The sequence below is a fragment of the Sapajus apella genome, unplaced genomic scaffold, assembly GCF_009761245.1.
Source record: "Sapajus apella isolate SASKATOON/1434 unplaced genomic scaffold, GSC_monkey_1.0 scaffold33, whole genome shotgun sequence".
NCBI classification, from domain to species: Eukaryota; Metazoa; Chordata; class Mammalia; order Primates; family Cebidae; genus Sapajus; species Sapajus apella.
Window position 1 is genome coordinate 7,887,315 of NW_022436973.1, and position 26,166 is coordinate 7,913,480.

At 48.5% G+C, this 26,166-nt stretch overlaps 1 protein-coding gene and 1 non-coding gene across 2 annotated transcripts; both read left to right on the forward strand.

Annotated features, from left to right (window-relative positions):
* The first annotated feature begins 10,661 nt into the window (after window positions 1-10,661).
* On the forward strand, window positions 10,662-17,155 carry GDF5 (growth differentiation factor 5). The gene is made up of 2 exons (XM_032295143.1): window positions 10,662-12,978; window positions 15,719-17,155. The coding sequence occupies exons 1-2, from the start codon at window positions 12,348-12,350 to the stop codon at window positions 16,591-16,593; spliced, it is 1,506 nt and encodes a 501-aa protein (XP_032151034.1). The 5' UTR covers window positions 10,662-12,347; the 3' UTR covers window positions 16,594-17,155.
* Window positions 17,156-20,674: 3,519 nt separating this feature from the next.
* Window positions 20,675-20,809, forward strand: LOC116563043. The gene has a single exon (XR_004274185.1). It is a non-coding gene; the product is annotated as a small nucleolar RNA SNORA49 (small nucleolar RNA).
* Window positions 20,810-26,166: the final 5,357 nt, after the last annotated feature.

Sequence of the window (26,166 nt, forward strand, 5' to 3'; positions counted from 1 at the left end):
GAATGGTTTGGGGATTAGTCTTCCACCTCAGATCATCAGGCATTAGATTCTCATGAGTGTGCAACCTAGATCCCTTGCATGTGCAGTTCACAATAGGATTAGCCTCCTATGAGAATCTAATGCTGCTGCTGAACTGACAGGAGGTGGCGCTCAGGTGTTAATGCCTGCTTATCTGCTTAACTCTTGCTGTGCAGCCAGGGTCCTAACAAGTCACGGACTGGTAGTAGTCCTGCTGTGCGGCCAGGGTTCTAACAGATCAGCAGCCCGGAGGGATTGGGAACCCCTGCCCCAGTGGTTCTCTAGGCACAAGACACATCAGCCTTTACACATCCTGCAAATGGCTCGGTGCGGTGGCTCACACTTGTAAATTCAGCCCTTTGGGAGGCCAAGACAGGTGGATCACTTGAGCCTAGGAGTTAGAGACCAGCTTGGGCAACATAGTGAGACCTTGTATCTACAAAAAAATTTAAAAATGCAGTGGGAGGTTTCGCTTGAGCCCAGGAAGTCTAGGCTGCAATGAGCCGTGGTGGCCCTATTGCACTCCAGCCTGGGTGATAGGAGTAAGACTTTGTCTCAGGCCGGGCGCGGTGGCTCAAGCCTGTAATCCCAGCACTTTGGGAGGCCGAGGCGGGTGGATCACAAGGTCAAGAGATCAAGACCATCCTGGTCAACGTGGTGAAACCCCGTCTCTACTAAAACTACAAAAAATTAGCTGGGCATGGTGGCGCGTGCCTGTAGTCCCAGCTACTCAGGAGGCTGAGGCAGGAGAATTGCTGAACCCAGGAGGCAGAGGTTGCGGTGAGCCGAGATCGTGCCATTGCACTCCAGCCTGGGTAACAAGAGCAAAACTCCGTCTCAAAAAAAAAAGACTTTGTCTCAAAAAAAAAAAAAAAAAAAAAAGAAAAAATATTGGAAAAAATACCCTACATTTTGCAAACTACAGGGAGCATTTGAGACGTACAAACAGGTGTTCCTACCCATCACCTGGCTTGGAGCCCAGGAGTCCTATAAAGACTTAAACCAGGCAATTCAAGTCTGATCATGTTCAGACCTGTCTGATGAACCAGACTGGGGAGTTCTCAAAGGAGGCTGGATTGGAGGGAGAGACAATGGATCAGTTGAAAGAAAATCAGCCTTGGTCCCTGACAGGTGAGGGGAAGAGTTTCTCCTTTACATCTCCCAAATTCCATCTCTAGAAACATGCCTTATACTCAAACCCTCTCTGAGGGTTATAATATGGATCTTTCCTACATCCAGCCTTTCTCGTTACTTATACATATTCCTCCTAACCCATGCCAAGAGGCTGTCTGGACTAACTGAATTTAAAAAAATATACATGTGAAGTTTCAAAGTGAGGTGCTAAATCACTATATATATATATATATATATATATATATATATGTTAGCCTAAATTCTGTTTTAAAGTTTCTAAACCCCTTATCCTAATATAAAGGGGTCCACAGGGTAGAGGATAGAGAATTTGTGTGAAGATATTTCTGGTTGTGAGTCTCCATTCCTCCTTAGGGAAGATTGAGGAGACATTACCTTAACCACTCAAACCAAGTGACTGGTAGAGGGGGCTTCCATGAGAATCTGAGGTGCAGAATCCATATCATTGCAGTTAGGGAACATAGTGACTAGGATATACTTCCTGCCTGTGAAATCTAGCAGGAAGAGACAAGCCTGCTGACTACTAGGTCCTGTGCAGTAGTGCCTCCTGGAGGTATAAAGGGACCCCAGAAACAAGAAGCTGGACGAATGGCCATTGGTAATAGATCCCTTTGCTAAGGGAACTGCAGGAGAGGGGCCAGTAGGGAACCCCTGAAGAGTGTATAAAAGCACCCCATGGATGGACTGGGCATGGTGGCTCACGCCTGTAATCCCAGCACTTTGGGAGGCCAAGGTGGGTGGATCACCTGAGGTCAGGAGTTCAAGACCAGCTTGACCAACCTGGAGAAACCCCATCTCTACTAAAACTACAAAATTAGCCAGGTGTGTTGGCACATGCTTGTAATCCCAGCTTGTGAGCCATTCATTCACTATTTTAAAAATATTGATTGAGCACCTATTATGTGCCAACACTTAGCTAGACACGGGGAGGGACCCAAAGAACGGTAATAAATGAACTTTGGGGCCAGGCACGTTGGCTCACGCCTGTAATCCCAGCACTTTGGGAGGCTGAGGCGGGTGGATCATGAGGTCAAGAGATCGAGACCATCCTGGTCAACATGGTGAAACCCCGTCTCTACTAAAAATACAAAAAATCAGCTGGGCATGGTGGTGGGTGCCTGTAATTCCGGCTACTCAGGAGGCTGAGGCAGGAGACTTGCTTGAACCTTGCAGTGAGCTGAGATCTTGCCGTTGTACTCCAGCCTGGGCAACAAAAGCGAAACACTGTCTCAAAAAAAAAAAAGCTTATGTTACTATATTGTGTGGAAAATCATCCAGAAGACTGATAAGAGTGGTTACTGGCCAGGCGTGGTGGCTCATGCCTGTAATCCCAGCACTTTGGGAGGCCAAGGTGGATGAATCACAAGGTCAGGAGTTTGAGACCACCCTGACGAACATGGCAAAACCCCATCTCTACTACAAATACAAAAAATTAGCTGGGTGTGGTGGCACGTGCCTGTAATCCCAGCTACTCAGGAAGCCGGAGCAGGAGAATTGCTTGAACCTGGGAAGCAGAGGTTGCAGTGAGCCGAGATCATGCCACTTCACTCTAGCCTGGGCGACAGAGCAAGACTCCGTCTCAAAAAAAAAAAAAATGGTTGCTTCTGAGGAGGACTGAAAGACCCAGGGTCTGGGGTAGGAGGAAGATTTTTCCTTTCACATTCTTTTCTACTGTTAGAATTTTTTAAATCGTGAATTCATATTACTTTTCTTCCTAATACCTATGACTTTTTTAAAGTTTTAGAATTTTAAAAATAGAAACATTTTCTAGAATGAATACAAAAAAAATGTGGTTACTTTATTCACGCCCCTCTACCCACAACAGACAGACACACGCAACACTCACACACAATTTCCAGCTTCAGATTGTAGTACAGGTATTTGCAGCCCAGGGAACGACATTGACCTACGAACAGAAGGCCTAACTCTAACAAGGTGCAGCTCCTGAGGAGCTCAGCAGAGGGAGACGTTGAGAGGGTGCCCTGAGCAGTGGTCGCTGCTGTGGAGTTTAGAAAAGAAACCAGGTTTGTGGTGGGGTGAGGGTAGGCAGAGGCGGCTCTGCTCTTGTTGGGACTCTCAGGGCACCCCCAGGTTTGGGCAGCCCAGGCAGGCCCCATAGATTAGAAAGAACACAAATGAAAAGGGAAGGAACTCTGGGCTTTTCTCCCTGCCAGCTCCTAACCTGCGGGGTGATCAATCATCCCTTTAGGGAGGAAGGACACTGGACTCAGAATTAGAGGCTTGGGTTGAATTCTAGCTCTGTCGTCTTTAGCTATGTGAACTTGTGCCAGTCACTTAACTACTCAGAGACTTGATTTCCTCATTTATGAAACAAGGACAATATTAACAGCAGAATCTTTTTGAAAAAAAAAAAAAGCAAAACAAAACAAAACTGTAATGTATGATTAGCTGGGTGCAGTGGCTTGCACCTGTAGTCCCAGCTACTCAGGAGGCTGAGGTGGAAGGATTGCTTGTGCACAGGAGTTCGAGCCTGCAGTGAGCAGAGATCGCACCACTGCACTCCAGCCTGAGTGACAGAGTGAGACCCTGTCTCTAAAAAAAAAAAAGCAATAAATAACATTATAACTGATGAAGCACATACTATATTTTGGTCATTGACAGAAAGGTGCTTTAATATATAAACATGTGACAAGCTGGTCTCCAACTCTGATGCAGGTGTTTTTGCTCTAGTTTTAGAGGTGAAGAAACAGGTTCAGAGAAGTGATTTTTTAAAAATTTAAATAATAGCTAACAGTTATGTAGTACTGACTCTACATGAGACACTGTTTGAAGAACTTTGCTCACAACCACCCTATAAGGTAGGTATATTATATGTTTATTTATTTATTTTTTAATTTTTTGAGATGGAGTCTCGCTCTTGTTTCCCAGGCTAGAGGTCAATGGCGTGATCTCAGCTCACTGCAACCTCCGCCTCCTGAGTTCAAGCAATTCTCCTGCCTCAGCCTCTTGAGTATCTGTGATTACAGGTGCCCATCACCACGCCCAGCTAATTTTTTTGTATTTGTAGTAGAGATGGGCTTTCACCATGTCGGCCAGGCTGGTCTCAAACTCCTGACCTCAAGTGATCTACCAGCCTCAGCCTCCCAAAGTGCTGGGATTACAGATGTGAGCCACTGCGCCCAGTCTACTTGTTTATTTTTAGAGAGACATGTCTTGCTATGTGCCCAGGCTAGTCTCGAACTCCTGGGCTCAAGCAATCCTCCCAACGCAACCTCTCAAAGCGCTGAGATTACAGGTGTGAGCCAGGTATATTTTTACAGGTATTCTCAGCCAGGTATATTATCATTATTCCCATTATTCCCATTTTATACATGAGGAAACTGAGGCAGAGAGAGATTAAATTATTTGCTGGAGATTATATAGCTGATATATTCGGGGAGCCAGGATTTGACGGTGAGTGGCTTAGCTCTCAATCATTATGTCATTACTCTCCTGCTTAAAACATCCCATTGGGTTTCTCAGTGCACCAAAAGTAAAATCCAGGCCAGGCGTGGTGGCTCACATCTATAATCCCAGCACTTTGGGAGGCGAGGCGAGTGGATCACCTGAGGTCAGGAGTTTGAGATCAACCTGACCAATATAGTGAAACACTGTCTCTACTAAAAATACAAAAGGTAGCCGGGCATGGTGGTGTATGCCTATAATCCCAGCTACTCAGGAGGCTGAGACAGGAGAACCGCTTGAACCCAGGAGGCGGAGGTTGCAGTAAGCTGAGATCACAACACTGCACTTCAGCCTGGGCAACAGAGGGAGACTTCATCTCAAAAAAAGAGAAAAAAAATCCAGCTCCCTTCCCAGGGCTTACAAGGCCGTACATGATGTGGTTCTGGCATGATCTGACCTCACCTCCTACCACTGCCCCCTTCACTCACTCTGCTTCAGCTGCAACAGCTCCTCCTTTCCTCAGGTGTGCCGAGTGCATTCCTGCCTCAGGGCCTTTGCAATTGCTGTTCCCTCCACCTGGATGCTTGTTCTCCAGACTTTAGTGTGGCTCATTCCCTCACTATATCTGGGCCTCTGCCCAAACATCACCTCCTCAAAGGGCATTCCTTTCTAAAATAGACGCCTCTTTGACCTTGCTTAATTTTTCTTCACAGCACTCAGCATTCTCTGAAATTATGTGTTTGTCTGTCTCTTCCACCAGAATGTGAGAAGAGACAAACAAACACATGAGAGGAATTTCAGACAAACCACTTTGTTTGTCTTGTCCACGGCTAGATACCCAGAACTCTGACCCGGGGCCCATCCCATGATAGGTACCCAATAAGTATTTGCTGAATAATTAAGTGAATAAAGACATGAATACCCAGCACCACCCAACTAGTAAATGGCAGAGCTGGGACTCTGTGTTGTCTGGTCCCTGTGCCTGTGCTGTCAGCCGCTGCGCTGTGCAGGACTGACTGTTAGAGTGATCTCAGGAGGTTTGAATAGCAACATGAATGGGAAGCCATTTTGAAAATTGACAAGTGCTTGAAAAAAAGGATTATTATTATTACTCAGTTCACTGTTTGCTCATCTGAGGACATAATAAAAAAGGGATAATAATAATCTGGCCTGCTGGGCACAGTGGCTGACACCTATAATCCCAGCACTTTGGGAGGCCAAGGCAGGCAGATCACTTGAAGTCAGCAGTTCAAGACCAGCCTGGACAGCATGGTGAAACCCCATCTCTACTAAAAATACAAAAATTAGCCAGGCGTGGTGACGTGTGCCTGTAATCCCAGCTACTTGGGAGGCTGAGGCAGGAGAATTGCTGGAACCTGGGAGATGGAGGTTGCAGTGAGCCGAGATCACGCCACTGCACTCCAGCCTGGGTGACAGAACTAGACTCTATCTCCAAAATAATAATAGTAATAATAAAATACCAATAAAATAATAATCTGGCCTACTGACTTTATAAGGATGTTTTGTGGAATAGCAATGAGATAATGGATGGGGAATCATAAAAGCCAGGCTCTACATGATAGAAGGGACAGCAGAGATTGCATCCATGACAGTGGCTTCCCAAGGCTCCCATCGTCTCCCTCAAGTTTGATATTAATATTGCTGACAGGAGGGGGGGAGGTTGGGGGACACAGGGGACCCAGGGACACTGTGTCCCAGTAATTAAACATGTCGGGACTGAAGCACTGCCAGCAGCAGCATCTGGTTGCAATTACCAGAGGGAACCAAAGTGATTAGTCACCTTTATAGTGAGAGCCAGGCAGGAACCCTGGGCTCCTCTCTGGAAGGGGCTTCTAACCAAGCTTAGAGTCCCCTTTCCCTGCCCCCACCCCATTTCTGGGAGTTCCCTGGTCCTCAAACAATAGCTCTGGCCCCAAAACTCCTCCATGTTCCCAAAGTCCCAGCCCACTGGGTGAGACATTGACTGAAAGGAATACTGTGACTTCTCCCAGTGCCCTATTACTTCTAATGTTTCTAGGGGCCAGATGAGGCTTCTCTGGTATAAAATCGGTTGAAGCCAAAAATTAGATTTAAAAAATAATTTAACATCTCTGAACTTCAATTTATTTATCTTTAAAATGAGGGTATTGGGCCAGCCATGGTGGCTAATGCCTGTAATCCTAGCACTTTGGGAGGCCAAGGTGGGCAGATCACTTGAGGTCAGGAGTTCAAGACCAGCCTGGCCAATATGGTGAAACCCTGTCTCTACAAAAATACAAAAAATCAGCCAGGCATCTTGGTGTGCATCTGTAGTCCCAGATACTCGGAAGACTGAGGCAGGAGAATCACTTAAACCCAGGAGGTGGAGGTTGTAATGAGTTGAGATCGAGTCACTGCATTCTTCACTCTATTCTGGTGACAGAGCAAGACCCTGTCACAAAAAACAGGTGGGTATCAAGAGTTACCTGTGGGCTGAGCACAGTGGCTCACGCCTGTAATTCCAGCACTAGGGGAGGGTGAGGTGGGTGGATCACCTGAGGTCAGGAGTTTAGGACCAGCCTAGCCAACATGGCAAAACCTCATCTCTACTAAAAATACAAAAATTAGCCGGACGTGGTGGTGCACCTGTAATCCCAGCTACTCAGGAGGCTGGAGTGTAGTGGCGCGATCTCGGCTCACTGCAACCTCCACCTCCTGGGTTCAAGTGATCTCTTGCTTCAGCCACCTGAGTAGCTGGGACTACAGGTGGGTGCCACCATGCTCAGCTAATTTTTTGTATTTTTAGTAGCGACAGAGTTTCATAGCCAGGATGGTGAACAGAGGAGAACCTCTTGAACCTGGTAGGCGGAGGTTCCAGTGAGCTGAGATCTCACCACTGCACTCCAGCCTGGGTGACAGAGCAAGACCCCATCTCAACTTAAAAAGTAAAAAGGGTTACTTTCGGCCAGGTGTGGTGAGTCACACCTGCAATCCCAGCACTTTGGGAAGCCAAGGCGGGCAGATCACTTGAGTCCAGAAATTTGAGATCAGCCTGGGAAGCACAGCGAGACCCTGTCTCTACAAAAAAATACAAAAATTAGCTGGGCATGGCGATGTGCACATATAGTTTCAGCTACTTGGGAGGGTGAGGTGGGAGGATCATCTGAGCTCTATGATCATGCCATTGCACTCCAACCTGGGCAGCAGGTGAGACTCTGTCTCAAAAACCAACAATGAAAACCAGTACCTTCCTAGCATTATTGTCAAGATAAATGACACATAAATGCAATGCAGTACAAAAGCCAGAGTCTAGTTGACTGGAATAAGTGCTTAAAAAAATAGCTATTATTGGCTGGGGGCAGTGGCTCATTCCTGTAATCCCAGCACTTTGGGAGGCTGAGGCAGGTGAATCACAAGGTCAGGAGATCGAGACCATCCTGGCTAACACAGTGAAATCCTGTCTTTACTAAAAGTACAAAAAACCAGCCGGGCATGCTAGTGGTGGCACGTGCCTGCAGTCCCAGATATTCGGGAGGCTGAGGCAGGAGAATTGCTTGAACCTGGGAGGTAGAGATCACAGTGAGTCCAGGTGGCACCACTGCACTCCAGCCTGGGGGACAGAGCAAGACTCTGCCAAAAAAAAAAAAAAGCTGTTATTAATAGTTGCCATTAATAGTTGATCACTTTATGCAATTTACTTCATCTACTCTCCAGCAAGAGTCCTGTGAGGTAAGCACTATCATTATCCCTGTTTAGAGTTTCAGAGAGGTTTAGAGGCTTCCCAAGATCACACAATATATAAATAGGAGAACCAAGATGCAAAACCAGGTCTGTTTGTCTCTAGAATCCTTGCTCTTTACCAGGCCACGTATAGAGACGTCATGGTTATTCAATTCATTCATTTATTCACTCTCTGAGCTTACAAAATGCTTAAGAAGTGGTAAGATAGGCAGGGCGCAGTGCTCATGCCTGTAATCCCAGCACTTTGGGAGGCCGAGGTGGGAGGATCATGAGGTCAGGAGTTCGAGACCACCCTGACCAACATGGTGAAACCCCTTTTTACTACTAAAAATACAAAAATTAGCCAGGTGTGGTGGCACGTGCCTGTAATCCCAGCTACTCAGGAGGCCGAGGCAGGAGAATTGCTTGAACCCAGGAGACGGAGGTTGCAGTGAGCCAAGATCACACCACTGCACTCCAGCCTGGGCAACAGAGTCAGACTCTGTCTCAAGAAAAAGAAGTGATAAGACAATCCTTCTCTTTAAAGAACTCATAGTCTAATGGAGAAGGCAGGTTATGTCGACAAATAACCACAACTCAAGGTAGAAATGATGATTTTTGTAAATAAAGGCTAGTTAGAGATTCATTTATTCATACAACACATACTGAGATCTGCTGTGTGCTGGGCCCTATGCCAAGCACTGGGTATAATTGAAAGATAAATATGGTACAGTTTAGTTATAATCTAATGGGAGAGACAGGTATGTAAAGAAATTATTATAGTTATAAGGAATGAAGTTATGATTTTAAAATATGAAAAAATACAGAGTGGAAGAAATGAACTGTGTTGGCGTAGCGGGCAGAGGCAGAGACTGAATAAACTTTCAGCTGCCAAAAAATGTAAAAGGAGCACAGAAAATGAGTCATGGCAGCTCAGGTGGGTATGCATTTTCTGGGGGATGCAAGAAGGCTTCATGGAGGAGGTGGCACGTGGGTTAGCACTTGTTTGATGGGTAGCTTTTAGTAAAGGGAGAGTAGAACAAGAGAGAGCCTGGAGGCCTAGAAGCCAGTTACAGGGGAGAATCGTATAGCAGGACAAGCAGTGAGGAGGACAGGGCAGTGATGGTGGCAATGAGGAGGGAGTGGTGGGAGGCATGCCAGAGAGGACTGGTGCAGTGGGAATAAGTCTATGTTTTTAAATTTTTTATTTTATCAATATTATTTATTGGCTGGGCACAGTGGCGCACATCTGTAATGCCAGCACTTCAGGAGGTCGAGGCGGGCAGATCACCTGAGGTCAGGGATTTGAGACCAGCCTGACCAACAACATGGTGAAACCCCATGTCTACTAAAAATACAAAATTAGCGGGGTGTGGTAGGGCACTCCTGTAATCCCAGCTACTGGGGAGGCTGAGACAGGAGAATCCCTTGAACCTGGGAGGCGGAGGTTGCAGTGAGCTGAGATCGTGCCATTGCACTCTAGCCTAGGCAACAAGAGTGAAACTCTGTCTCGCCGGGCGCGGTGGCTCAAGCCTGTAATCCCAGCACTTTGGGAGGCCGAGGCGGGTGGATCATGAGGTCAAGAGATCGAGACCATCCGGTCAACATGGTGAAACCCCGTCTCTACTAAAAATACAAAAAATTAGCTGGGCATGGACTACGTGCCTGTAGTCCCAGCTACTCAGGAGGCTGAGGCAGGAGAATTGCCTGAACCCAGGAGGCGGAGGTTGTGATAAGCCGAGATCGCGCCATTGCACTCCAGCCTGGGTAACGTGAGTGAAACTCCGTCTCAAAAAAACAAAACAAAACAAAACAAAAAACAAACAAACAAACAAAACACTATCTACACAAAAAACACAAAAATTAGCCCCTCATGGTGGTGCATGCCTGTAGTCCCAGCTATGCGGAGGGCTGAGGCAGAAGGATCGCTTGAGCCCCAGAGTTCCAGGCTGCAGCCAGCAGAGACCACTGCACTCCAGCCTGGGTGAGAGGGAGACCCTGTCTCAAACAATAAAAATAATTAAAAAAAAAAAAATAGGCCGGGCGCGGTGGCTCAAGCCTGTAATCCCAGCACTGTGGGAGGCCGAGGCGGGTGGATCACGAGGTCAAGAGATCGAGACCATCCTGGTCAACAAGGTGAAACCTCGTCTCTACTAAAAATACAAAAATTAGCTGGGCATGGTGGCACGTGCCTGTAATCCCAGTTAAGCAGGACGCCACCATGCCCATCTAATTTTTGTCTTTTTAGTCGAGACCAGAGTGGCCAACGTGGTGAAACTCTGTCTCTACTAAAAATACAAAAATTAGATGGGCATGGTGGTGCACACCTGTAGGCCCAGCTGCTCTGGAGGCTGAGGCAGGAGGGTCATTTGAACCCAGGAGGCGGAGGTTACACTGAAACAAGATCGCACCAGTGTACTCCAGCCTGGGAGACGGAGCAAGACTCCATTTCAAAAAAGAAAAAAAAGAAGGAAGCCTACCTAACTATTGCTTCTCCCCGCCATCCTTCTCACAGCATGACAAGTGTTATTGTAATGAAATGTGCAGAGGGAGTAATTGGCTTTGTCTGGGGATCAGGAAAGGTTTCCCAAAGGAGGCGAATTTTCAGCTAAACTTCTCAGGATGTGGAGTGCTTCCTCCAGTTGTGGGAGAGAGAGAGGAGGATATTTCAGGTGAAGCAAACAGCTTTCCCCACTGTGGTAAGTTGCTCAGGGGCTCTACAGCACAGGTTCCTAAGAGCAAGGGAGCTTCCATACTTCCATGAGGCACTTAAAGAAACCCATGAGTTTAGGCGGAATTCAGACCTTCCACAGCTACCGAAAAAGCCTCGTGTGGGAGATCGCTTTTCCAGCTTCCTGTAGGGGTCGCTGTTGCCCCAGATTCAGCCAGTCTATTCTAAGAAAACTCTTGAGGACGTCTTTGCTGGGGTGGTGGTGGGGTGCACCCTGGACCTGCCACCATCCAAGGAGTGGCTTAAGGGTGGCAGTGCTCCCAAGCCTGAAGAATATGCACTCAGTCAATGGCATTTGGGAGTAGGGAGGGGGTGTAGCTGGCACTGATATTTTTCAGTCTCTGGGTCACCACAAGTTTATTAAAATAAAAGAAACTGGGTAAATGCTGCCATCTGTGCTGTCCCCACTACTAATACAAACAGGCACACACACCCACAGACACACATACACACACACACACACACACACACACACCCCAAGTCCCAGACTAGACGCAGGAGTTGAAACTGCTTTAAAAACCCTCTAAGGACTTAACTACAAACCCACATTCCCCATGCTTCTGGGGCTTAAGATCTTTGAGCTCATTCTTCAGCATCTCTCCTTGGGAAGGTGGGGTGGGCTGCTCCACGAGGTGGAGGTGAAGACCCCTGAGTCTGCTCCGTGGAGGGGGAGGCCCCCTAAGCCTAGAGTCCCACTGTGGGGCTCTGTGCCAAGAGCCCCCGTGAGCCATAGCCTCGAAAGGGCAGCGGTGATTTTTTTCACATAAATATATCGCACTTAAATGAGTTTAGACAGCATGACATCAGAGAGTAATTAAATTGGTTTGGGTTGGAATTCCGTTTCCAATTCCTGAGCTCAGGTTTGTAAAAGATTTTTCTGAGCACCTGCAGGCCTGTGTGTGTGTGTGTGTGTGAAGTATTTTCACTGGAAAGGATTCAAAACTAGGGGGAAAAAAAACTGGAGCACACAGGCAGTATTACGCCATTCTTCCTTCTTGGAAAAATCCCTCAGCCTTATACAAGCCTCCTTCAAGCCCTCAGTCAGTTGTGCAGGAGAAAGGGGGCGGTCGGCTTTCTCCTTTCAAGAACGAGTTATTTTCAGCTGCTGACTGGAGACGGTGCGCGTCTGGATAGAGAGCATTTCCACTATGGGACTGGATACAGACACACGCCCGGCAGACTTCAAGAGTCTCAGACTGAGGAGAAAGCCTTTCCTTCTGCTGTTACTGCTGCTGCCGCTGCTTTTGAAAGCCCACTCCTTTCATGGTTTTTCCTGCCAAACCAGAGGCACCTTCGCTGCTGCCGCTGTTCTCTTTGGTGTCATTCAGCGGCTGGCCAGAGGATGAGACTCCCCAAACTCCTCACTTTCTTGCTTTGGTACCTGGCTTGGCTGGACCTGGAATTCATCTGCACGGTGTTGGGTGCCCCTGACTTGGGCCAGAGACCCCAGGGGGCCAAGCCCGGATTGGCCAAAGCAGAGGCCAAGGAGAGGCCCCCTCTGGCCCAGAATGTCTTCAGGCCAGGGGGTCACGGCTATGGTGGGGGGTCCACCAATGCCAATGCCAGGGCAAAGGGAGGCACCGGGCAGACAGGAGGCCTGACACAGCCCAAGAAGGATGAACCCAAAAAGCTGCCCCCAAGACTGGGTGGCCCTGAACCCAAGCCAGGACACCCTCCCCAAACAAGGCAGGCTACAGCACGGACTGTGACCCCAAAAGGACAGCTTCCCGGGGGCAAGCCACCCCCAAAGGCAGGATCTGTCCCCAGCTCCTTCCTGCTGAAGAAGGCCAGGGAGCCTGGGCCCCCTCGAGAGCCTAAGGAGCCGTTCCGCCCGCCCCCCGTCACACCCCACGAGTACATGCTCTCGCTGTACAGGACGCTGTCCGATGCTGACAGAAAGGGAGCCAACAGCAGCGTGAAGTTGGAGGCTGGCCTGGCCAACACCATCACCAGCTTTATTGACAAAGGGCAAGGTGAGGGGGCGGGGTGGCAGGGGCACGGCTCAGAGGGAGGGGCATCTGCATGAATGGAGGGGCTTTCAGAGCCCTGGCACAGCCCTGGTGGGAGACACTGTGTGCATCTGGCCCAGGGTGGGTGTCTGGGGACACTGACACATAGCGGATTCCAGGCTGCCTGCACATCAGCACTGGAAGGCACCTAGGAATAACCAGGTCCTATGCCTGCAAGGTGCAGAGTGGGCACTAAAGCCGGAGAGGAGACAAGACCTGCCAGTTGGTGGCAGAGTTGGAGACCAGATTCCAAGACTTGATTACCCAGCTGTGCATCTGTACCTGCTGGGCTGGCCCAACTTTCCAGGCTCCAAGGGTTTGTAGGTGGTCTCAGATGGCAGAGAAATAAATGAGTCTTGAGCTCCCCATGGTTCTGCAACTTTTCCCTCAGGCAAGGGGATAAAGGAGGCGAGATAGGTGCACACAGTAAACGGGGCATCTTGGGGTCATGGAATGACGTTCGGATACATGGGGAGGGAGTAGCCTAGGGTCTGCCTCACAGTGTGACCTTGGGAAAGCCCCTTCTCACTTGGGGTCTCCGTTTTCCCATCTGTACACCTACATGGGGTTGGACAGGGTGGTTTCTGAGAGCCCTTCCAACACAAAAACTTTAGTTCCTGTCCTGAACATGCCTTGTTCTCCTCATTAACCTGGGAGAATACCTGCTCCCCTCTGTCTCTCTCCGCCCACTTAGTGTTACTGTTGCAGGTTTTCCTCTCCATTTGCTGTGGTATCTAAGCAAGTCCCTCCCCCTCTCAGGGCCTCAGTTTCTTTCTAGTGTGAAGAGGGAGGTGGGCTGTTGGTCACTTAAGATGCCTGCATCTCATTTGCTTTGGTTCCCGAGTCCTAGGCTGGCAGCGTGGGGGAGGGGTCAGAGGGTGGGAGAGGCTCCTCATTAGAGCTGGCCTGGAGGGGGCTGCCAGGGGGCGGGGGAGGCACAGAGGCAGCAGGTCTGGCTGAGGTGGGGGAGGTGGCCTGGCTGCCTGCCCAGCCAGGGAAAGCTGTGACCCCTTGGGGGCTCATAAAATAAGTCCTTGTGTCCCCCAGCACTAAGGGAGCGTGGAGTGGGGGAGATGGGGAGTTTAAAGGCCTAATTAGTCACCTTCTAGAGTACTATATGAAAGTTCCCCAATGCCAAATTGGTATTTAGGAAGGACAGCATGCTGATTCAGAGATACTACTGAGCTTCTCACACACACACACATAGCCTTATGTTTATACTCATGCGCTGAATCACACAAGTACATGCATACTGAATCACACACGTACGCATGTGCACACACACCTTCTTACATACACACACAAGATCGATCATACACATTATACATCTATGTGCCCTTCAAATAGTCACACAAGCCCAATCATGTATACTTTTTATACTCATACATGAACCCAATCTGACACAGACATACAAACTGTCACACTCACACACTCAGGAGGGTAAAACACATAGGCAACAAAATCCTTACACTGGGAAGCCAGGAAAACTGGGCTGTATGTCTGTGTGGACCAGCTTTATCATTAACTTGCTGTGTGACCTTAGATAAGTCACTCCCTATCTCTGTGCCTCATCTGTAAAACGACACTAAGGTCTCCTTTAAGGGATGGTGGAAACAGCTGAGAATTGGGTATAAAAAAACTGTAGGTGGTGGCTTATGCCTGTAATCCTAACACTTTGGGAGGCCGAGGTGGGCAGATCATCTGAGATCAGGAGTTCAAGACCAGCCTGGCCAACATGGTGAAACGCCGCCTCTGTTAAAAATACAAAGCATAGACCATCATCATGGCAGGTGCCTGTAATCCCAGCTACTTGGGTGGCTGAAACAGGAGACTCACTTGAACCAGAGGTTGCAGTGAGCCGAGATTGCGCCATTGCACTTCAGCCTGAGTGACAGAGCAAGACTCCATCTCAAAAAGAAAAAAGCTCTAGGCTAGAGTTCCAACTCTGTTTTTTCCTAGCTGGGTGACCTTGAGCAAGTCATCTAACTTTTCTGAACCTTGGGATTCTCCTTTGGAAAAATGTGTAATTTTTTTTGAGCCAGGGTCTCGCTCTGTTGCCCAGGCTGGAGTGCAGTAGCATGTTCACAGCCCAGTGCAGCCTCAACCTCCCTGGACTCAGGCAATCCTCCCACCTCAGCCTCCTGAGTAGCTGGGACTATATGTGCACGCCACCATGCTCAGCCAATTTTTGTATTTTTTGTAGAGACATGGTGTCACCATGTTTTGCAGGCTGGTTTCGAACTCCTGAGCTCAAGCAGTCCACCCACCTCAGTCTCCCAAAGTGCTGGGATTACAGATGTGAGCCACTGTACCCAGTCAACGGGAGTGATTTTAATGCCCACTCCACCAACGTGAAATGAGATATCACGTTAGCTTGTGGCTGGGAGAGAGAGAGGTAGAAGGCAGTTACAAGGCTGGTAAATCTCTGATACACATAGATCATGACACAAACACCAGAATCACTCCAATCATACCCACCCACATCTGCAGATGAACACCCCTACTTGATTGACTGTGTAGGAAGTGCCCTCATTTTGAAAAAGGCTCTCAGTGGTTTGGTTCTTGGCTTCTGTCAGAATAGGGCAGAGGTGAGAGAAAGCTCTCTGGAGGGAGAGAGAGCTGGGGCCTTCCCCCGCAGCCTCGAGGTGACTGGCTGGCTCCCTTGGTGAGATCGTAGGGAATGACTTCTGGGTGTTCTCTCTAGATGACCGAAGTCCCGTGGTCAGGAAGCAGAGGTACGTGTTTGACATTAGTGCCCTGGAGAAGGATGGGCTGCTGGGGGCCGAGCTGCGGATCTTGCGGAGGAAGCCCGCGGACACCACCAAGCCAGCGGCCCCCGGAGGCGGGCGGGCTGCCCAGCTGAAGCTGTCCAGCTGCCCCAGCGGCCGGCAGCCGGCAGCCTTGCTGGATGTGCGCTCCGTGCCAGGTCTGGATGGATCTGGCTGGGAGGTGTTCGACATCTGGAAGCTCTTCCGAAACTTTAAGAACTCGGCCCAGCTGTGCCTGGAGCTGGAGGCCTGGGAACGGGGCCGGGCCGTGGACCTCCGTGGCCTGGGCTTCGATCGTGCCGCCCGGCAGGTCCACGAGAAGGCCCTGTTCCTGGTTTTTGGCCGCACCAAGAAACGGGACCTGTTCTTTAATGAGATTAAGGCCCGCTCCGGCCAGGATGATAAGACTGTGTACGAGTACCTGTTCAGCCAGCGGCGAAAACGGCGGGCCCCACTGGCCACTCGCCAGGGCAAGCGACCCAGCAAGAACCTCAAGGCTCGCTGCAGTCGGAAGGCCCTTCATGTCAACTTCAAGGACATGGGCTGGGACGACTGGATCATCGCACCCCTTGAGTACGAGGCCTTCCACTGCGAGGGGCTGTGCGAGTTCCCTCTGCGCTCCCACCTGGAGCCCACGAACCATGCAGTCATCCAGACTCTGATGAACTCCATGGACCCTGAGTCCACACCACCCACCTGCTGTGTGCCCACGCGGCTCAGTCCCATCAGCATCCTCTTCATTGACTCTGCCAACAACGTGGTGTATAAGCAGTATGAGGACATGGTCGTGGAGTCATGTGGCTGCAGGTAGCAGCACTGGCCCTCTGTCTTCCCGGGTGGCACATCCGGAGAGCCCCTTCCTGCACTCCTGGAATCACAGAGGGGTCAGGAAGCTGTGGCAGGAGCATCTCCACTGCTTGCGTGAAAGGGGATTCCAACAGGCTTGCTGGCTCTGTGAGTGTGACTTGGGCTAAAGGCCTCCTTTTATCCACAAGTTCCCCTGGCTGAGGATTGCTGCCTGTCTGCTGATGTGACCAGTGGCAGGCCCAGGTCCAGGGAGACAGACTCTGAATGGGACTGAGTCCCAGGAGACAGTGTTTTCCGATGAGACTCAGCCCACCACTTCTCCTCACCTGGGTCTCCTAGGCCTCTGGCCTCTCCTAAGCACCTCTCAGGAGAGCCACAGGTGTCACTGCCTCCTCAAATCACCTTTGTGCCTGGTGACTTCCTGTCCCTGCAACAGATGAGAAGCTGATTGGGCAAGGGTGGGAGAGAAGGGGAGAGGGCTTGGACAGGGTTGAGGAGTGTGAGGCTGTTAGACTGTTAGATTAAAATGTATATTGATGAGATAAAAAGCAAAACTGTGCCTAAAACTGTGGCAAATTTCTTGTTTACTCCAGGGGACCCAGTGACCCCATGAATAATTACTGATCCGGAGGGGGGAGTTGGGTTGCTTCACGTATAAACTCAGTTTCCAGAGCCCCATCCCCACTCCTGCTCCTGGAAACTGAAGCAGAATGGGACAGAGAGTATGGCTTAGCAGGGCCAGGGCTCACCTCTAACCCCATTCCTGTTCCTTCCAAAGGCCCCTGGGTCTCGAGCTCTGTTTGCTCCATTGGGGCCTGGCAACAGAATTAGATTTTCTTCTTGGCATTCCTTAGTCAAGTTAGTTGTTTTCAAAATGGATCCCTAAAAACGCACGAAATTGGGGATTTCGTTTCTTCTAAAATCATTCCTACTTCATTCACCAATATCTGCCTGCCCCTGCCACCCCCACCCATACTCACAGAATTACCTGGGCACCATTGAAAGAGTTCTCTGCCTGGCTTGGTGGCTCATGCCTGTAATCTCAGCACTTTGGGAGTCTGAGGTGGGCAGATCACGAGGTCAGGAGTTTGAGACCAGCCTGGCCAATATGGTGAAACTCATCTCTGCTAAAAATACGAGAATTAGCTGGACGTGGTGGTGGTGGGCACCTGTAGTCCCAGCTACCCGGGAGGCTGAGGTAGGAGAATCGCCTGAACCTGGGAGGCAGAGTTTGCAGTGTGCTGAGATAGTGCCACTGCACTCCAGCCTGGGCGACAGAGCAAGACTCCATCTCAAATAAATAAATAAATAAAGAGTCCTTCCCTCTCTCTCTCTCTTTCTTTCTCTCCCCCCCACCCCCCCCAGGGAATCTGGGCTGCCAGGGCTCTCCTCCTCCCTGTTGGGGCATCTCCTCTCACCACCAACCACTGTTCCTCAGATGACCTTGCCTGTGGCCCTGTTGCCCTCCAGCTTGGCACCCTCACTACTCCTCACTGCTTGCCCATCAGCCCCCAGCTTCCAAAACAGAATTGGAGCCCCTGCCTTTATGTTACATGTTATATAAATACATAATTATACATCAGATAAATAAGCTCCCACTAACCTCAGACAGACCAAGGCCAGGCACATCCTTACAATGTTTCCTGCTTGGGGCTTGGCCTAGAGTAAATGCCCACTTCCTTTTCTCAGCTGGAATGGTAGGGGAGGCACAGGACGCAGAGTTTTGGGAGAGGAACACAGCCCTCTGGTGGGGAAACAGGCACCTGGGTGCCTTGGGCTGAGGGCTCCAGTTCTACCTGGCTGAAGAGACACAGGGAGAACCAGGAGCAGGCTAAGCCTCCACTTCCCACCCAGAGGGCCTCAGCATTTCCCCCCACCTCTCTCCAGCTGGGTCTTTGATTCCCGGGGCTCCTCGCCAAAGCTGTTTCAACAAGAAGGACTCCTGCCCAGCCATGGGCAGACCTTGTGCGCTTTCCCTCTAGGCCTGAAGCTTGGGTTGTCAGGACTTGAACCAAGAGCACAGTGAGGGGGGAGCCTACCTTTGAGCTGCCTCCCTGGCCTGGAGGCCATTACCTGTCTCCGAGGGACCAGACTGAGCCTGGAGCCTCCCCTCGCTGGCTGGGCTTTGCTGTGTTTGGCTAGTGGTGGGCCTGGCAGCTCTGGAGGTAAACAAAGGAGCCGCCATGGCAGACAGAACACTGATTTGTGTGAGGGGAGAATGGCCTGGAAGGGAGGTGCTGGGGAAGCCAAGGAGGGAGCTGGGGATCCAGGGAAAGCAGTGGAGAAGCCGGGGGGCCAGAAACCCAAGGGCAGAGAGACAAGATGAAGGGGTCACAGGTGGGCCTGGCTCCCACAGGGACTTATCTCCTGGGATGCGTGTCCCTGATTTCTTGGAAAGTTCTGAGTGAGGCTGGGCACGGTGGCTCATTCCTGTAATCCTAACACTTTGGGAGGCCAAGGTGGGTGGATTGCCTGAGCTCAGGAGTTCGAGTCCAGCCTGGGGAACACGGTGAAAACCCATCTCTACTAAAAATACAAAAAATAAGCCAGGCGTGGCAGGGTGCACCTGTAATCCCAGCTATTCGGGGGACTGAGGCAGGAGAATCACTTGAACCCAGGAGGCGGAGGTTGCAGTAAGCTGAGATTGTGCCATTGCATTCCAACCTGGGTGACAAAGTGAGACCCCCATCTCAAAAAAAAAAAAAAAAGAAAGAAAGTTCTGACTGAACTGGAGCTTCTCTCTGCCTTAGCCCTGTTAGAGAGGTTCGGGTCATCTGAGCCACAGTGCTCCTCTTGCTGAAGGCCTGGGCTTCCAATGGACTGTTTGAATCCACACCCTAGGAGTTTCCTTTACCACCTCAACCTGCCCCAGGGCTTTCTTTTGGACTGTGAACCCTCCTGTCTTTTCCCACTCAGATTCTGGGGATGTGATCAGGGCATCCAAGCTAACCACTGGATCTATTCAACTGCCTCCTTGGAAAACACTCTCCCCCAGCCACCCACCTCCAGCCACAACCATAACAAGCTGCAAACTGGTTCTGTTCATTCTTGCCCCAAAGGGTATAAAGCATCTATCATACTTGAGAGTTCACAAACACTCTCCCAACCACGGTCTCTCAGTTCTGAAGGACTCAAAAGGCTGTACAGTTTCAAATTTCAGTTCTGTCACTTAGAGTTAGAGGCCTTGGGTAAGTAACTTAATTCCATAAACCTTGGTTTCCTCATTTGTTAAAAAAAAAAAAAGAAGAAGAAGTCTGGGCGTGGTGGCTCACGCCTGTAATCTCAGCACTTTGGGAGGCTGAAGCGGGTGGATTATGAGGTCAGGAGATCAAGACCATCCTGGCTAACATGGTGAAACCCCGTCTCTACTAAAATTACGAAAAATTAGTTGAAGAGTGTGGTGCTGGCATCTGGTGAGGGCCTTGTGCTGCTTTATCCCATGGGCAAATGGCAGAAGGTGGAAGCGAACATGTGAGATAGAGAGAGGCATCAGGGGCTGGATTTGCTTTATAACAACCCACTCTCATATTAACTAACCTGCTTCTGTGATAACAACATTAATCCATTCACAGTGGCTCTGCCCTCATGACCTAATCACGCTCTTATTGGGGCCCACCTCCCAATGCTATGGTATTGGGGATTAAGTTTCCAACACATGAACTTTTGGAGGACATGCTTAAAATACTCAAGCCATAGCAGGGTTCAAGGAAGACATGTTCAGCATTAGGACTATAGGAGGAAATGAATAACATGAGTTTGTGAAGTGCAAAGGACATATCTTCCCATCCTTCAAATCATGTTGATGATTGGTTCCACTGACTCTATGAAGGATGGCTTCAGCTGGGAGCTGCCAAGTCCCTTAGGTGTGCACTTGAGGCTGTCCACCTGCCTTCTGAGAGGTTGGAGAACAGAGAAAACCCAACAGCCAGGGCCTCAAAAGTCAGACATATCACTTGAGAGTTGGTTCGGAAGGAAAACAGTAGTAAAACCTGGTATCAGGAACTCCATGATATATATAATATATTTTGGATACATAATATATTTTACTATATGGTAGTACTCATATAGTAAAAATGATCCCTGAACATCCTCAGCCTTACTCCAGGGGCTTTTTGTTGCCTATAAAGTGCCCTGGCATTGCCTGACAATAGATGAGAAGCACATATCCCTCCCCAGTAAGAAGCTGTTTTCTTTTGGGGCCTACAAGTTAAGCTGACAGTAAATGCAAGGTGGAATCAAATTTCTTCCGTCTTGTCACTCATGGCTGTGTTATTTAAGCAGTTATGAAGGTGTTGGTGGTGGGTGTGCGTAAGATGTTGGCAGCTGCGTGGAAGAACTGGAGTACAATGCTGGGACCTTGATGTTCTTTTAACATGAGCCTCATGTTGCATGGAATACAAACCAAGCAGTTTTGCTACGCAGTAATTTCTTTTTTTCTTTTTTTTTTTTTTTTAGACGGAGTTTCGCTCTTGTTACCCAGGCTGGAGTGCTCTCGGCTCACCGCAACCTCCGCCTCCTGGGTTCAGGCAATTCTCCTGCCTCAGCCTCCTGAGTAGCTGGGATTACAGGCACGCACCACCATGCCCAGCTAATTTTTTGTATTTTTAGTAGAGACGGGGTTTCACCACGTTGACCAGGATGGTCTCGATCTCTTGACCTCGTGATCCACCCGCCTCGGCCTCCCAAAGTGCTGGGATTACAGGCTTGAGCCACCGCGCCCGGCCGCAGTAATTTCTAATTGATAAATGTCGAAACGTGTCAAAGCTTTCCCGACATTTTCCAAGAATACTAACTCAGGTGTTTTGTTTCATCTTAGAATTAAAAAAAAAAGATCCCTGAGGATTCTTTAACTCTCTCTTCTCTTAACAAGTTTAGTATGACCATTTTCCCCTCCAATAGGAAAATAGTTTCTTTGATTAAAGCTCATATAAGCAGTTGGTTGCAGGTAGGGGCTATGTTGTAAGAAACATTTAACTTCTTTTTGTTTTTTGAGATGGAGTTTTGCTCTTGTTGCCCAGGCTGGCATGCAGTGGTGAGATCTTGGCTCACTGCAATCTCTGCCTCCCAGGTTTAAGTGATTCTCCTGCTTCAGCCTCCTGAGTAGCTGAGATTAGGTGCCTGCCACCATGACCAGCTAATTTTTGTATTTTTAGTAGAGATGAGGTTTCAACATGTTGACCAGGCTGGTCTCTAACTCCTGACCTCAGGTGATCTTCCCACCTCAGCCCCCAAAGTGCTGGGATTAAAGGCGTGAGCCACTGTGCCAGGCCAGAAACATTTATCTTTAAACAATAGAATCACATTCAGACCAATGAAATGCATACTCTGTGAAGGAGAGAACCAAGACCAGCCATGGAAACAGCACAGATTCATGCTGTCATCTCAGGCACTGCTAGCTGGTTCTTCTTTTTCTTTTCTTTTTAAAAAGATTGTGGTAAAAAACACATAACAAAATTTACCATCTTAATCATTTTGAAGTACATACTTTATACTGTTAACTATATTCACATTGCTGTGCAACAGATCTCTAGAACTTTTTTGTCTTGCAAAACTGACCCTCTATACCCATTGAGCAAGTAAGTCCCCATTTCCCTTTCCTCCCAGGCCCTGGCAGCCATCTTTCTACTTTCTGTCTCTATGAATGTGACTACTCCAGGTGCCTTACATAAGCGGAATCATAGAGTATTTGTACTTCTACTTTTTTAATGTTTTCTCTAAGAAGACAAGTAAGTCGGCCGGGTGCTGTGGCACACGCCTGTAATCCCAGTACTTTGGGAGGTCGAGGTGGGCCCATCACAAGGTCAAGAGATCAAGACCATCCTGGCCAACAAGATGAAACCTTACTAAAAATACAAAAATTATCTGGGCATGGTGGCGCACGCCTGTAGTACCAGCTACTCGTGAGACTGACGCAGAAGAATCGCTTGATCCCGCCTTGAACCCAGGAGGCGGAGGTTGCAGTGAGCGGAGATCATGTCATTGCACTCCAGCCTGGAGACAGAGTGAGACTCTGTCTCACAAAAAAAAAAAAAAAAAAAAAAAGAAGTCAAGTGAGTCAAATGGGTGCATAGTGTGACTCCATTGTATTTGTTGAATGAATGAACAATACCTGTCGTCACAAGGAGTTTACAGTCTAGTTATACAGACAGGCATGCAAACAAATAATTTCCGTTATTTCTTACTTTTTATTTTTATTTTATTTTATTTTTTTGAGATGAAGTTTCATTCTCGTTGCCCAGGCTGGAGTGTAATGGTGCTGTCTCAGCTCCCTGCAACTTCTGCCTCCCAGGTTCAAGCTATTCTCCTGCCTCAGCTTTCCAAGTAGTTGGGGTTACAGGTGCCTGTCACCACACCTGGCTAATTTTTTTTTGCATTTCTAGTAAAGACAGGGTTTCACCATGTTGGGCAGGCTAGTCTTGAACTCCTGACCTCAGGTGATCTGCCTGCCTCAGTCTCCCAAAGTGCTGGGATTGCAGGTGTAAGCCTAGCCATATTTTTATTTTTAATTTTTTTGAGTTAGGGTCTCCCTCTGTGGCCCAGGCCGGAGTGCAATGGCGCGATCTTGGTTCACTGTAACCTCTGCATGCTGGGCTCAAGCAATCCTCCCACCTCAGCTGCCCGAGTAGCTGGGACCACAGTTGTGTGCCATCATAGCCAACAATTTATCTTATTTTTTAATTTTTTTGTAGAGACAGGGTCTTGCCATGTTGCCCAGTATGGTCTTGAACTCCTAAGCTCAAGTGATCTACCATCCAGCACTTTGGGAGGTCGAGGCGGAGGGGTCACTTGAGCCCAGGAGTTTGAAACCGCCTGGCTAACATGGCAAAACCCTGTGTCTACGAAGAATACAAAAATGTGCTGGGTGTGGTGTCTCATGCCTGTAATCCTAGCTACTTAGGAGTCTGGGGCATGAGCCTGGGTTTTTGTTTTTTTTTTTAGACGGAGTCCTGCTCTGTCACCCAGGCTGGAGTGCTGCGGTGTGATCTCGGCTCACTGCAACCTATACCTACTGGATTCAAGCGATTCTCCTGCCTCAGCCTTCCAAGTAGCTGGGACTACAGGCATGTACCACCATGCCCGGCTAATCTTTTGTATTTTTATTAGAGACGGGGTTTCACCATGTTAGCCAGGATGGTCTCGAGCTCCTGACCTCGTGAAACACCCGACTTGGTCTCCCAAAGTGCTGGAATCACAGGCGTGAGCCACCATGCCCGGCCAAGGCATGAGCCTGGGAAACAGAGGTTACAGTGAGCACAGATTGCACCATTGCAGTCCAGCCCAGGCAGCAGAGTGAGACTCTGTCTCAAAAAAAAAAAAAAAAAAAAAAAAAAGTAGGATTTAATGCCTGCTTGGAAAAGGTTTCAGTATCTTCAATATTGTTCACCCCTTCTTATTTTGCCATGTTTAAGAATTGATTTAAGGCTGGGAGTGGTGGCTCACCCCTGTAATCCCAGCACTTTGGGAGGCCGAGGCAGGCAGATCATGAGGTTAAGAGATGGAGACCATCCTGGCCAACATGGTGAAACTTCGTCTCTACTAAAAATACAAAAAAAAAAAATTAGCTGAGTGTGGTGGCGTGCACCTGTAATTCCAGCTACTTGGGAAGTGGAGGCAGGAGAATCACTTGAACCCAGGAGGCAGAAGTTGCAGTGGGCTGAGACCATGCTACTGCACTCCAGCCTGGTGACAGAGCAAGACTTGGTTTCAAAAAAAAAAAATATTGATTTAAGAGTCTTAGTAAGATATGTAAAATGCAAGACAAGATAAATCAAATGTGAGTCAATAGAAAAAGAAAACAAGGTGAAGGGAACAAAGTGAAGCCAGCACGGGGCTAAAATGTGGATCATAATGATTTATGTCTGCTACAGATGGGCAATATTTAAGCTGTCTAGCAACCAATACAAAGCAAGAAAATCGCTTCTTATGCATAAGTCATTGCATCTGAGTTAATCAAACATTGCTCAGCAGACAAATTGTACAGCCATACTTGAAAACTAATGTAACAAATATCTTCAATTACATTATTACAATAAACAACAGTAAGATTCATATATATATATATATATATTTTTTTTTTTTTTTTTTTTGAGACAGAGTCTCTCTCTGTCACCCAGGCTGGAGTGCAGTGGCGTGACCTTGGCTCACTGCAACCTTCTCCTCCCAGGTTCAAGAGATTTTTGTGCCACAGTCTCTCAAGTAGATGGGATTACAGGCGCATGCCACCACACCTGGCTAATTTTTGTATTTTTGGTAGAGATAGGGTTTCACTATGTTAGTCAGGCTAGTCTCGAACTCCTGACTTCAAATGATCTGGTGACCTCAGCCTCCCAAAGTGCTAAGATTACAGGCATGAACCACTGCACCTGGCCTGTAGAATGGTTTCTTAATAAAATTGTTGCTGGGCGTGGTGGCTCAAGCCTGTAATCCCAGCACTTTGGGAGGCCGAGGCGGGTGGATCATGAGGTCAAGATATCGAGACCATCCTGGTCAACATGGTGAAACCCCGTCTCTACTAAAAATACAAAAAATTAGCTGGGCATGGTGGTGCGTGCCTGTAATCCCAGCCACTCAGGAGGCTGAGGCAGGAGAATTGCCTGAACCCAGGAGGCGGAGGTTGCGGTGAGCCGAGATCGTGCCATTGCACTCCAGCCTGGGTAACAAGAGCGAAACTCCGTCTCAAAAAAAAAAAAAAAAAATTGTTTGCACTGCACTAAGGAGCAAATGAAACAATTCTGTGGGGGCCAAAAAGACACAGAAACCAGCTATCTGCTGGGTTAATTGATAGGTAAAGGGCACAGACTGTTTCTCAAAGAGGAACAAACATTACAACTGATCCCATTGGCAAATAATGTCTGTAGTCATAGAGAATATATATTCTGAATGTTCTAGAACAGTTTCAGTATAAAATTCATCTTTTTAAAAAAGGTCATATAACCAGGCTCAGTGGCTCACTCCTGTAGTCCCAACATTTTGGGAGGCCGAGTTAGGCGGATCACTTGAGGTCAGGAGTTCAAGACCAGCCTGCCCAACATGGGGAAACCCCGTCTCTACTAAAAATACAAAAATTAGCCAGGTGCGGTGTCATGCACCTGTAACTCCAGCTGCTTGGGAAGCTGACACAGGAGAATCTCTTGAACATGGAAGGTGGAGGTTGTAGTGAGCCGAGATCATGCCACTGCACTTCAGCTTGGGTGATGGAGTGAGACTCTGTCTCAAAACAACAACAACAACAACAAACAAAACAAAACTGTGATTTATGACTGGGCACAGTGGCTCACACCTATAATACCAGCACTTTGGGAAGCCCAAGTGGGAAGATCACTTGTGTCCAGGAATTTGAGACCAGCCTGGGCAACATAGCTAGATCCTATCTCTACAAAAAGTAAAAATAATTAGCTGGGCCTGGTGGCATATGCCTGTGGTTCCAGCTACTTGGGAGGCTGAGGCGGGAGGATCACTTGAGCTGAGAGTTTGAGGCTGCAGTGAGTTGTGATCATGTCACTACACTCACTGTGGGTAACAGGGAAACCCTATCTCTGAAAAAAAAAAGTGATTTATTAAATATTTAACTTTTCTA

Excerpts from the sequence above, each read along its gene's own strand:
- GDF5 (XM_032295143.1), top strand. The coding sequence starts at position 12,348 with ATGAGACTCCCCAAACTCCTCACTTTCTTGCTTTGGTACCTGGCTTGG. Across the intron at positions 12,979-15,718 it reads CTTTATTGACAAAGGGCAAG|ATGACCGAAGTCCCGTGGTC; the intron begins GTGAGGGGGCGG and ends TGTTCTCTCTAG.